At 41.0% G+C, this 13,865-nt stretch overlaps 1 protein-coding gene across 9 annotated transcripts in view; it reads right to left on the reverse strand.

Moving 5' to 3' along the window:
* Positions 1 to 491: 491 nt before the first annotated feature.
* LOC148652540 (C-Jun-amino-terminal kinase-interacting protein 4-like) overlaps positions 492 to 13,865 on the reverse strand; it is an 81,602-nt gene continuing 68,228 nt past the window's right edge. For 5 of the 9 annotated variants that reach the window (XM_088599397.1, XM_088599396.1, XM_088599399.1 and 2 more), the window contains 13 exons: positions 13,246 to 13,417; positions 12,284 to 12,514; positions 11,265 to 11,463; positions 10,342 to 10,464; positions 9,550 to 9,630; positions 8,496 to 8,563; positions 7,871 to 8,019; positions 7,283 to 7,454; positions 6,793 to 6,906; positions 5,457 to 5,495; positions 3,823 to 3,999; positions 3,398 to 3,547; positions 492 to 2,519 (listed from right to left, as the gene is read on the reverse strand). In XM_088599397.1, coding sequence (XP_088455523.1) covers positions 2,404 to 2,519; positions 3,398 to 3,547; positions 3,823 to 3,999; positions 5,457 to 5,495; positions 6,793 to 6,906; positions 7,283 to 7,454; positions 7,871 to 8,019; positions 8,496 to 8,563; positions 9,550 to 9,630; positions 10,342 to 10,464; positions 11,265 to 11,463; positions 12,284 to 12,514; positions 13,246 to 13,417 — 1,791 coding nt within the window. In that variant the 3' untranslated portion in view covers positions 492 to 2,403. The remainder of the gene's footprint in view (positions 2,520 to 3,397; positions 3,548 to 3,822; positions 4,000 to 5,456; positions 5,496 to 6,792; positions 6,907 to 7,282; positions 7,455 to 7,870; positions 8,020 to 8,495; positions 8,564 to 9,549; positions 9,631 to 10,341; positions 10,465 to 11,264; positions 11,464 to 12,283; positions 12,515 to 13,245; positions 13,418 to 13,865) is intronic. The other 4 variants (XM_088599403.1, XM_088599398.1, XM_088599402.1 and 1 more) reach the window with 1 other exon arrangement.

Consider the following 13,865-nt stretch of genomic DNA (forward strand, 5'->3'; position numbering starts at 1 on the left):
GAACCTATCCTGGCAAGCAATGGGCACAAGAGAGGCTACACGCTGTATGGGACACCAGTCTAACACAGGGCAGACAGACTCACTCCAGGGCACTTTTTCCCAGAAGCCAATTAACCTACCACTATTTTGGGACTGTGGAAGGAAACCAGTTCTGGACTTAGGGTACTAGTGTATGTTCTCCCCGAGTTTGCATGGCATCCAGGACCCCAGCGCTGCAAGGCAGCAATGCTAACCACTGCACCAACATGCCAGTAAGCTACAAAATTAAAATAAATGCAAATGAGAAAAAGTATGAAGGCCTTGAAAAAAGTAGTCAAAAGGGGCCCATCTTAAATGAAAGCACAACCAGGACATTAGACAACTTGAATGTTTCCAGATAAAAAGGGACCAATTCAGTCCATTCAGCTCATTTGGATTAACCCTCACTGGCATGACAGCAGAAAGGAGAGATGCCCTGGTACACAGATCAATGACACACCATAGACTGCAGATTCCCAATTAAATTCAGTTTAATAGATTGTTAAAAATAAGGCTAAGATGCTATTAAAGCACACACCTACCAAGAAATATTGTCATGGTAACAAGACAGTGAAGGCTGTAGGTTGCTTGTGATGTCTGCGTCTACTTAGCCAGAAGTTAAAGGCCCCAGCAGTATGTAACACATACTGATTCCAGAGCCCCACACTGTAAAAACTGGTATTTAAAACAAAATGCACTGTGGTGATCTTCAAAAACGTGCATAGCTCATTAGAACAAGAGTGTTTTACAAAATCAGCCACTCTTACTCAAAACTTACTTGTATTTGTTTTCCATTATGTACCTCTTGTTACTGGTTTATAAACAATCTGCATCAAAACAACAAACCAAGCCACTTATGTTTCATATACATATTTATATATATTTCATGTACAAAGTTACATTCTGAACCACAAAGGCTCAATCATAGAAATAAATACTGAAATGGCTACACTGCGATACGAAGACTGCTTTATCCCCCCATCACAGGAAAAAAAAGCCCCCTGTTGTTCTGAACAGACACTTAGCATTCTGCGTTTACAGAGGAAAGTGAAACACAGATTAAAATGTCTTCGACAAAAATGTACAAAAAATTACACAGACCATAAAATTTTAAAAGTAGGATTAAAAGTTTTCAAAATGCAAGTATTAATAGATCAAATGAAGGAAGAAAAAAAAACAGAACTCAGTGTTTAGAAAATGGTTTCTGAGGTGCAACAGAATCTGTTACATTTCTATGTATCCCTGTAGGTAATGTTCCAAACAGATTTTCAGAGATGTATATTTTAAAAAATATATATAATAAGTGAATAACTGTTCACTTGGATGACTGCAACTCTTAAACAAGTTCTAGGGCCAAGGGCAGTGCGAAAAAAGCTGTCCCTTAAAAATAACTAAGCGAGGTTGTTTTTTTTTGTTGTTTTTTTTGCTTTGGTAACTTTGTGACACCCACGTAGAAATAAATACTCCGTCACACATGGTTGTAAATACAAATTTAGTTCCTTAGAACAGTTAGTGTACATCATTAAAAGTGTGTTTTGCTTAAACTAAGGCAGCCTATGTTGCTTAAAGTGTCTGCAAGCTATATCTTTCACAGGAAGGAAGACCTAACAGGACAAGGGAGAATAAAGTAAGACGGTAGCAAAGGGAAATACAAATGGACTTCACCATGCAGGCATACACAACCTTAAAAACAGGCCAGCAACTTGAACACTATTCCTCAAGGATTAGTGGGACACGAGCACACTGTCCACTCATTTGCCGAGTAGAAAGGAAACGCAGGATGGGTGTAAAAGACAGTCACGTCTGACATACATACCACTCGGAGTACATTAACAGTGTGGTAGCCTGTGAGTCAAGATCTATTAAACTATTACACAGGGAGTAGAGCAGGGAACACAAGGGACACAAACCTGTGGCACTGTCACATAACTATGACTCCCCAGTGTTTAAAAAAAAAAAAATTACATCCCCACAACATTCCCAATCTCCGTATAACAATGTGTGTATCATATAGGTCCATTGGTTTCTCATTCATCTCTAATATACAAGCTTAACTACATCTAAGGCGCAGCAGCATTTCACTTCCATCTCCAAACCATACAAAGGAAGAGTTTGAAGCTTCCCTGACAAGGCAGGGATGTGGGTGACGACACTCAACCAGGCTGCAGTCACCAACCCTTGCCTGCTTTGTTATTACAAGGAATAGAGAAGCGTCATACATAGTGAAAAGTCCATCCCACACTCGGGTGCAAAATAATAAAAAAAAATAACAATAGGAATACAGATGCATTTAAAATTAAAATTTAAAAAAAGAAAAAGAACATGCAGAAGGTTTTCACGGTCTTCCTCTTACTTGCTGATGGCACTGTGTGAGAATGAGGTGGATCACTCTTCGCTCAGCATGACCTGCCACACGATCAGATGGCTTCGTTCTGCTTTGGCCAGGAAGGGCTGGAGCTGCAGTGTGGTGTCGGATTCCTCTGCAGCGGATCCTTCGTCACCTGCAAAAGCACAACCGGGGAGTTCATGGGGAGTGTTTGAGGGGGCTGGTTGATTTCGCGGGAACACAGCTTGGAATTACAATGTAAGCCTGGGGATGCCTTAACAGAAGAGCTTGCTAAAGGGCTGAAACAGTGAGGCACCCCTCAAGAACTCCCTGCTCGACTGAGGAGTCTCTGATCCGAAGTGGTGACGTTTGGACTTGCAGAGCTCAACCGAACTCTTAACCTGAACGGGCTGAACTGCTTGAGAAGCCCAGTTCATTTAATGGCACCTTTACCTGAACTTATGGCACAGCACAGTGACCCAGAGAAAAAAAAAACGTTTTTGTATGTGCTGTGGAATTGGTACTGTGCAGTGGTTCTTTGTCGCTTGCAGCAATGATCGATTTACTCTTAGATTCACTTAATCTAAACTAAAGTTTTAAAATGTTTGCATCCCTGGTCACTTTTCCTTCCATACAAAGAAAATCTCATTTTAAAATGTGAAGTTACAAATCTACATCTATCAGTAGAACCATACATTACATAACCCGAAGATGCTTAGTTCTGTAAGAACTGGAAAGTATTTTACCTAAAATAGGCAAGAGCATTTAGATCCATCTTCTTCCAGTAAAGGAAGAGTAGTATCAACATTTGCTCTATTTCATTATAAGGGCAGAGTGCTATTCTGTACCTGTACCATCGATTAATGGCAAGGAGCTTCCATGCATATAGCAGAAAAATACATGTTTTATGTTTTGAGCAGTTGCATGCAGGTGTAATGGAGGAGTATGCAATGGTGCTTAATGTATTGCTCTATCAGATTTATAGGCAATTCTTGATCCATCCGATAGTACTTGAGAATAACCATGGTTAATGCAAATGGCGATCATCCTTACCCATTCTGAAATCAATGTAGCCCTCTCCTCCACTGAGCACTAGGACAGACTTGACAAGCTTGTCCTGGCTGGACGGCTCTGAGGCAGAAGAACCTGGTTTGTCAGTAAGAGTGTCACTTCCAGAGCTGGCTGAAGAGCAAATCACCTGGCCTGTTAAAAAGATAAAAGCACAGACACGCTTTAATAATAATAACAATAATAATAATTGCTTACACTTATACAGCGCTTTTCTGGACACTCCAGAAGTCTGCAATTCATGTGTAGCAAGGGATGAAAAAACCACACCCATAAAAAAACATACTGAATAAGAATACAGATATGAAAAATGATTACATGTCACAGATGGAAAGCTTCTGCTGTTTCCACCTCATGCTATGCTGAAACAGGCATCTCTTGCTTCTTAAAACGTGCAGTCAGAACCTTACCTGGAACCGCAGCAAAAAACTTCACTGCGTCTCGGTGCCCGTGGAAGCAGAGCTGTGCATGGGCCATGGAGCAGTAGGGTATGTATGTACCTGGAGTCACTTTGTCACTGTTCTCATCCCCATACACCCGAATTACACTGCCTGGACCTTTCGCAGTTCCTGTGGCAACTTTATTAGCTTTAAAATAAAACACATTAAACATTTCATTAGTCCAGAAGGCATCTGGGCTCCAATGTTCACCTTTCAATGAACAAATGAAGCACTGAATGAGCACAGTGCAGGCATTGGACTAAGGCAGTGGTGAGGCCCAACAGAACTCGCACAAAATGGTGACAGCATTGACGTGCCAAGTCATGGCAGAAGGGTGAACTGAAACTGAAAAAAGAAAGACAAATGAACACGGACAGACATGCTGAACTGATACTCATAAAAGCGATGGAGCAAGCCAAAACAGTCGTCTTGACAGCCGTGACAGTGTGAGGCGGCATTTCTTTAAAGGCCTAAAAGACGCATTATGGGCTCATTCGTTACGCCGCATAGCTCCATTCCTAGGAAAAGAAGGACGACTGCTGATGGAAAAAATAAAGGGGGTTAAAAAGACAGATGGAATTGATGAAAAAAAACAAGAAATGTCAGAAATGATAAGTAGTGGCCATGAAGAAACAAACAGGAAAAGGAATGAGCGCCAAAGCCTGTCTGCAGCAGAGGCCAAGGCACAAGTTCTCAGTACGTTTGTGGTTCTCAGCAAACATACACCTGCTGTGATGCACTGTTCACAGGTGCGAAAGAGAGGGAAATAGAGGAATGTGGCTGAGCCAAACAGTCCTTTAAGTTCTTTTCTTGACTGACATATTTCACTTTAAAAGAGTGTCATGCTTTTATTTTGCATAACAACGCTGATGTGCCTACTATAACCTGAGTGCAGGTCACTAAGGTCCCATTCTCAAAGACGTCAGAGACTCAGGATTTGTGCTTAACTGTGGCCCAATCCGAGTGTCAGTAATGATTATGATTCCTCATTTGTGTGGTAATAATGCAAATCTGAGGTGCAGCAGGTACCGTTTGCAACAGTCTACCAAAGGAAAAAAAATGCAGCAGATATGGGGAACTGTGATAAAAAAACTCTATAATAGTTAGCCCTGACATCAACTTATGAAAACCAAAATATTTAAATCTTCGTTCTGCTTAACACTGCCCTCCAGACCACTTAAAGTTCAATTATTTTAAATTGCCCACTTATAACAAGGTTTATCACTTCACTACAGTGTCAAATAAAGCTTTGAACCCTTTATGGCAGCTTTGAGCACAAATAGATGTGTGTGAGGGGACATTTTAAAAGACTTTCTGATGCTGATATTCGATTACCTACCAGATAGTCAGAACAGTACAGTAACTTCATTCTGCTACTGACATTAAAGAAACACAGAAATCAAATATGTCGGCCAAGGAAAGGCCTTTCAAGAAACTACCTGGAACTGTATGCATTCGGCACGGCCCTGCTAGGGAAGGGAAGGGGTTACATTACGGAAAATGAGGGGTGGAGAGATCAGAGAGCAGGGGGCTCTGAAAGGGCAGAGAAAGGCCTGGAGCAGTCAGAGAGAGAGCAGCTTGTTTGGTTTGCGGTCAGGACTTACCCCTCAGCCCCAGTAAACGTCCCTGGTGAAGGTTAACGGCTACAGTAAGAAAACGGAGAGGGGGAGAGTGGACAGGTATGACAGTAGAGGAGAAGAGTTAATGAGAACCCACCACTCCTCAAAGATCCTTCTGAGTCAGGTCATATGGCCTTGGGCAAGAAAATTCTGCAAGCCTGCCTTTACCGACATGGGCTCCTGGTACTACGATTCGAGGGCACCATTCTTACTGGCAACACTATCTAAGCATTTATTCTGCATTAAAGTTCAATTTCTTAATTATATTGATGTCACTATAATTCTAGAGTAAAAATGAGCTAATTATATTATTTGTGTCCCTGGGAAGAAACTTTTTTTATACAAGTGGAAAATCAGTCAGGCATCTGTCGAACTGTTCTGCTGGATACAGATGACAAAATAATTAAGGGTTACAAATATACTCCTACTTATGAACGTTAATTGCAGAGTCACAAATTCCAGATACCTTTTAAGAAAATGGTTTGAGAAACAAATATTTCTTTTAAGGAAGAATAATTCTGAACAAAAAAAAGCCTGAGAATACTTCAAGGATAGCTGTTTAAAGATCCATGGTCTGTACTGGATACTAACTCACTATCATAAACATAGAAAAACAAAAACTCAATATATTATATTCGGGTCATTTAACTTCATCTTAAATTTCCATCTGATTTGCTTTATAAATAAAAGTAATATAAATGAATCTGAATGCGAGTATCTGTTAAGAGAAAAATACATTGCTACAGTATTGGCCTGTTATTCAATGGCTTACTAGTTACATATTTAAATACAGGTGTGGGAAATAAATCTGTGATGGTTCAACCGTCTGACTAAGTTAGGACAGTGTTTCTTCCCAGTCCTGAAGACTCTGTACATTCAATTTGTCATGGATTCAAGAACACTGTGTGGACACCACTTGGATGTCCTTCAAAATGTTGACCAAGTGTCCTGTTGATGTCTTGACAGAAGTACAGTGGGCCAATGTGTTAATATTTTTCAAGAATACATCAGTCTATCCTCTCTTGCAGTCAGTTCCGTACAGACAGAGCAGTTAACCAATCTTGCAAATAAACACTACAGTACTGGTACAGACACACTTCAGCTGGAATGGATATGTGATGTCATGGAATATGGAAAAGGCCCAAGCCAAAATAAAAACTATAACAAGATTTCTCTTAATCTCATATTCACCGGTTATCATGCAGTTACGTTTTTGTGCATAGAGGCCATTGATGCTGAACTCCACTCTCAAAACAAGCATTTTGCTTCAGTTTGGGATGTCATGCATCTTTCCAAAACAAAACAAAGTGAAGCTACTTACTTTCAATCAAAGGAATGGAAATAATAACTCCGTTTCCAGTTCCAACCCAGAGACGATTACAAGACACCATTAAGGCTGTAATCCTTACAAAAGAAAAGCCTAGTTTGCCAGTGCCTGTGAAAAAAGCACAAGAATACTTGAACTACATTGAACTACAGCACCACCATAACCATTAATTAAGAGAGTTACAGAAATTGTTCAGTTTCAACCGAACAGTTTCAACAGTGCTCAAGTGTCAGAATCTAGCCAGATGTCTAGGTTGCCAATGGCTGCTGAGCTTTGAAAAGTTCAATAAAATCTCTATTCTGAAGGCCAGAAACTCTTTTAAACCCCAAGTTTAAAAAAAAACAACCACAAATGTTATTTTAATGTGAGAATAATTCATATCTTTGTTATTGCGAGACTCCATCGCTGAGTTAGAACATCAAGATTATTCTCCCAAAGTGCTCTGGGGTGTTTTCAACCTGGAGGAGGGAAATAAATTCCTTACCCAGCATTTTGCTGACATAGGGCTCGATATCGACGTCCTGTAAGTGCTGGAAGGTGTGAGCATGGAAGAGCCGCAGGGTGGAATCCAGGCGAATTGACACCCAAATACCATCGCCCACCCATGCCAGCTGCCTCACCTGGCTCTCCTTTCGAGGATGAGCATCGAAGGATTTCTAAAAGAAAAGAACAGCAATGATGAATAAGAACTGTAGTTGTAGCTTTCTGCATCCAGGTCATCGTTTTTGAAGAAATTTAACATTTAATTTATACTTTCTGCTCTCACACAGCTTTGCAACCAGATCGTATCAATTAATGACGTATGGAAACAGGTGGGAATACACTGCGCCAAACACTATCATCGTAATCTCACTGGTTAAATTCCACCTGGTCATCAATGCTAAATGAGAGGAGTACTGAAACCTTGCATCAGGCATTAAACACAAATTTATTTTATCCCTTTTTACTATTTATGAGATGAAGCTAGTTTAAAAAAACAAAATGGTCAGTAAATATGCTCACCTGCAATGACATCCACAAGATAAGGAAAGTATAAAAATAAGGTCAGAAATGCATGTCACTCCCTACTCACCTCTATTTTCATGGCTTTGGGCTGAACCACGTAGATTTTATTTCGGTAGCCACACCACACCTTGTCATGCACCACCGACATGCAGCGAATGGAGTGATGGGGTCGCCCCAGGTCCAAAAGGTGATAGTTCGTTAAGTCCCACTGCCCATCTGTGAGTAAAGATACACAGGAGGTTCCTTAACTCAAGGATAATGTGTGCCCCCTCAGTGACCCTAATAGCCTTTGACACAGTCTGGCCCACTCGTCTGAAGAACAGACTTGGTTTTCCAGATTTCTGTGAGCAAATAGCTTTTCACTGAGCAAATTTCTGTTTCGTGTTTATCTGTGAGGATATACCGGGCTTACTGCTGTACCTCAAAATCACTGAGTGATCGCAACATCAGGCAGACATTAGCAGTACTGATGTTGGGAGTCACCAATAACAATCTGCCAAAGACGACACTATTTTTTAGGATTTCCCGAGCTGTACTCTCAATTTTTAGGGGGAAAAAGTTCACCAGCATTTTTCAAAACAACATATCATCTATCTTGTTACATACACTGAAGGCAATGGGAGTGTCATTTTATCAATACAAGAAGTTATACTGTAACCAAAATATGTTTTCATGTCTGTGTTTCTTCTTACCTACACCTCGGTGAAAGATGGCCAACGTCCCATCAGCCAGTGCAACTAATACCCTTCCTTTGACATGTCTGGGGAAAGATTTACAAAAAGGAAAAAATAGGATTGTAACTTTAAGGACAAGAATCTGCTAAAGTGATTTTGTATTTCTATTCAAACCAAAAATACAAAATCAGCCTACAGTGATTGGATGCTTGTCACACATACATCAAAGCAACCCATCTAAGAAAATCTATATTTTTCAATTTTGTTTAAATATCGAAGTCTTGGGTTAAGACTTCTACCAATATGTGATATACTTTTCTCCCAATATGTGATAGGCAGAACCTTTCAGGTTTGTATTTTGAAATGCATTTTTAATTTTAAAAAAGTCTATGCCAGTTAATTTGTGATTTCTGAAAACCTAGCATGGATATAACTCATTTTTTTGTCACAATCAAGTTTTATGTGCAGTGCAAGTCAGGTGGTAATCAATATGGAACAATGATTCAATTCTCATTTTGCCCACTAGATGGCTCTTCCTAACTGTATAAATTCAACAAGTTTCTAGGTATTGTTTCTTATTGCTGTGTATTGTTTTGTCCATACATTGACTTCCAGTCATACTAAAAACTGAATGAACAACAAAATCAAATTTGTACCAGAGAACTGTCACATACAGTAGCTATCTAATGAATATGACTGAAGCATTTTTACTTTTAATTATTTTCAGTACAAAATATTCCTGCATGTCCTGAGCACATTTCTTACATATAGATTCTTTTCAATTTGTTTAGCAAGTAAAGAGTCAGGCACTCAAAACGCTTCAGTGGGTAGGCATTGATCATTCTGGTAATGGAGGCTTGTCCTGCTGGGTGTTCTCTGAGGAATGTGACTGTATGAATTAAGCAGACGAACCAGAGCTGAATGGGAGAGGGGCAATCATGAGGAATATCAAAAACAAGTGCAAATAACAGAGCTAAAACAGGGTAAGAACACCCAACATAAACCAATTAATAACTTCAGTGAAGAACACTCCCTCATAGCAAAGCACATACTACTAAACAACTGTACTTACACAATGCTGAGAATAGAGTCCTTCAATTTTATTGAATGGAGACACTTCCTCCACTGAGCCACTGAAGAGTGGACGTACAAGCTGAAAAACAGCAAAGTGGCAAGCACAAAACTCAGCTACAGAAACCAATTCACTACATTTTATTGAGTACTAGTAGAAGTGTTGACAATAATAACATTCAAAAGTGCTCGTAGAAAGTCTTAGATCTTTGGATATAACTGTGAGCTATTTTGTAAACATCCAATCTCACTCTGCTAACATTACTGGTATTATTTTTCATTAAAAGGTGTTAATTCCAAGTGCGGGCTCTCTCAACCTGACCTGTTATCCACTCTAGATTGCTGGATCATTGATGTATTACTCCTGAGTTACACATGTGGGGTAGATTTCAGATTTAAGTTTTTAGCTGCTGTAGAACATGACTTCCAAAAGCATGTCTCACCTGATATGTCATGTAGAATAAAACCACCACGCCAGTGCCACATGTCAGAAATGTATTTAACTCCCATTGGAGCTCTTAATAACCCTTAACTTTTATTTATCATGTTTTTTTTGGGATATGGAAGTATTTCTAAATATGCATTAAATGGCTATGAAATTCAATCATTCAAAGGGAATGCAGAACTGTAATGACTATCAGAATGTTCTGATTTTAATAGCTTTTTAAAGAAGCTCCACTGTCAAGGCCCATAAGAGATGAAAAAGTGAATCATAATGGAACGTGCTTTGAAGGGACAGCAAATGAGTTCTGATTTGGTCTTTGTAGGTGCACCCCTCATCAGTGAAGCCTACCAGCCATTCTGAGCTCCAAGCCACATGGTGGGCAGGACACTGCTCATCTTCTGTGCCTCCTCTCTCATGAGATCCTGCTCGTCCGGCAGAGACGTCACGCCATCCTTGAATAAGTCAGACTCCCTGCAAGCCAGCGTTAGGGTTAGTTTCTTATTCATTACAAGGTGGAATGGAGTGTAAAGGTCAGGTTCTCTGGATTTTTATTGAAACTGGTATGCATGCAAGACGAGACGGAAAGTGAAGCAGATCTCCACTGCAACAGAGCTCAGAAACTAAGCAAAGACCTGATCAGTACTGGGATGGGAGACCTTAGAAAACCAAATCGCTGGTATTAGAGAAACAGCAGGTGGAACACTTTCCTTGGACCAGACACTGTGCAGGCCTTCAGACTAGATGTTAAACCAAGGTCCTGATTTCTTGTCCATCAAGATGCTATGGCACAGTTTGGAAATGTATGGTATAAAATCAAATGTCCTGGCTAAACTCCACTCTGGACCTACACAATCTGACTTTCCTATATTTGTTGAAGCAATTTCTCACTTCTGCACCTGTTCAGAAGGCGGGAGGTGCATAAGGACAACCACATCACCCAAGTGGGGGCTGCACTTCAAAGGTAAATGTAAATGTAAAGCACTTCTTTGGAAACTTCCATATAAATACATGAAGGCATTATTAACATAAACAGCTTAACACACTGTTTATCATTGCCTGATGAAGCCGTTCTCCAGATGTGTCCCAGCTCTTGAACCCTAAACTATCTTTCACCTTGCTGGCTGCCTGCACTCTGCTGGGCACCTGTGTCAAGCCCTGTGGAATACATGAGGCCAGGAGGCTATCTGGCACTGATATTTATGTTCTGATCCGGTTTTGCCTTGCATGCACTTGTGAAGGCAGGGATCAGCGGAAGTTTTAATTTCCTGCACCTTTGCGGAAAGACGGGGGTGCTTTCGGCAGAGTTCTGCACTCCCAGAGGGTCTGTGAAGACGTGCTCCGTGTAGATTCCTGGCTGGCTGATGTCTGCTCCGTCATCCCCTGAGCCCGCGCTGGCTTCAGTCGCTTCTGTGGCCTCCTCCGCTGTGGGCACCCCTCCTTCCACTGCACTGTTCTCTGCACCCGTCTCTCCTGGGAGAGGGAAGGATCATGCGCACACAAACCAAAGGAACAATCGGCAACTACCACTCGCCATAAAAGGGCCAGAAAAAAAGCTGAACCCAGAGACAAACTCGGGATAGAAGCAGAAATTATCTCCACAATTCCCCCTCCTGTTTCTTTCCTCCTTTCCCTGTCTTACATGTTTCTCTTTCTTTAAGCGTTTCAACCTCCTTCATTTCTGCCCTGTCTGCAGGACAGGAACCTGTTGTGTCACACTCAGCTGTGTTAAGCGAAAGTGCAAGTCTCCCAAGTTACTGCATAAAAATAATAAAAAATTAAACAGCAAGATGGTCAGCTCTTACTAGCAGAAGACAACACTCAGATTAACTTTTCAAACAGCATTTGGAGTGACACGAATGTGCATATTGTGTACACAATGACGAGGTATAATGTAACTTGAATATACTCCACGATCATATACTGTATTATACAATATGCTTATAGGTTTTAACCAAAACAATACTTCCACAAAATCCTTTAAAAGTGAAAATAAGTGTTGCTTGTGCATATAACTGTGCATGTATACCACAGTACTTGCAATGCACTCACAAGATTTACTACGGCTGCGCCCCAAAGAAGGACATTTTACGCTGAAGCAGTTTTTAATTATATTTATCTGCGGTTGTATTATGCGCCATTGATTCAGGTTTGTTTTTACCAAACTGCAATGCACATTTCCTAACAAGGCATTTACAAGCTGCAAAACACAGACAATAAATGATACGAAACAAGACGCCTATAGCTCTTCAAGCTTGGCAGAGGAAATACAGGATGTCAGCCTGCAGTCTACCTGTCTGGACGTCTGGGATGGGGGAGGCAGACACAGGGGTGCTCTCAGTCTGTGGGATGGTGGCTGTCCCCTCGGTAGTACAGCCGACTACAGTGATTCCCCCCAGCATGCTGTCGCTGCCTGCAGAGCCGCTGCTGGCCACGCTGGCCGTCAGGGAGGCGTTGTCCGCTGCCCCACCCTCTGCCTCCTGGGGAACCTCTTCCCCGGCTGGGTAGTCAGTCTCTCTGGCACCTGCGAGCACACATCTGCTTGTCAGCGCCACCCAGTGCACAGCGCTCTGCTTCTTTAAAAGTGTCCTGAAGGGGCTATGCAATATTCAATTATCTTAATGAAATTACCCATAGTGCAGGACTGAGTTCAGGATGACATTTTTCTGCACTTTGCAAACCAATGTAGAAATGCAAAGCATTTAACCAGCGCCAAGCTTCATAGGTTTATAGGAAACATAAGACTTTACAGGTGTCAAACGGGACACAAGGATCTTCAATGTTTCAATTTAATGTTTGCAGCGAATGGCGAAGAGCTTTAGGAGAAACACAGTTTTGATTGACTAACGCATCTAAACAGTCTTCACTGCATGTGCACTAGGCACTGCGGTGCTTCCATTAGGATCTGGATTGCCATATAGCACAGGTGAGGAGCTGACTGGGACAGTGTTCTGTAATGGAAATGGCTGAAACGAGCATCATATTAAGAAATTAATATAAAGAGATAGTTATGACATGATAACTGACAGCTCATATTCTATTTCTTTGACGCAGTGTCCTGACGAAGGCTTTTGTTTACTGAAAAGTTGACAATATTCATTAAGTGGGTGTGTGTTCTTCTCTTTGTTTTGTTCATAGTATCTAAAACTTAAGCAAAAAGGAAAAAGAAACCTTACCTTATGAAAATGGTCCTGTTAAAATGTCATTTTAAGAGATGTCAGAACGTGCAAGTATTTCTATGTGGTCCTGATTTACCTGGCACGCTCGCGATGCACAGGACGTGGGAATTGCACACAAAGAAGTTCTCCAGAATATTGCCAGGCTGGTTGGCATCAATGACCATGACTTTGGTGGTAGAGTGAGTGCTGGTGCAGATCCACACCAGGCTGGACAGCTCCTCGTGCTGTCGTAGCTCTTTCTCCTGCTCCTGGGGGACACAGGGAGACAGGGTGAGATTCTGCTTCCAAAGGCCCAGGGGAGCCTCGAAACAGGACATAATAATACAGTCTTTCAAGAGCAACAAAATCAATGCAGGAATTAATCATGCTCGTCCCGTACTTAGCAGGTGTTCTGCCAACTTGTACCTGCATCGGCTGAACTGTCTGTCAGGAATAACTGAATGTATGGTAAATCCAAAATGATAAACACGATAATTTCAGTGTAGCAGAAACTTTAAAATTCTGTATGAGCTTAAAGTGCTTTTCTGATCCATAAGACTAGATGATCAGCCTAATTAGGCTGAAGAGGTGTGAAGCATACCCCTGTATTAATGCAGAAGTAATTCACTTGAAGCAAATACAAACTGTAAAGAATGTATCTATGGTACAAAAAACTACATCTCTTTATTAATAACAGTGATGATGATATATTTAACT

This window comes from Lepisosteus platostomus, chromosome 11 (genome assembly GCF_059453375.1).
Source record: "Lepisosteus platostomus isolate fLepPlt1 chromosome 11, fLepPlt1.hap1, whole genome shotgun sequence".
Lineage (NCBI taxonomy): Eukaryota > Metazoa > Chordata > Actinopteri > Semionotiformes > Lepisosteidae > Lepisosteus > Lepisosteus platostomus.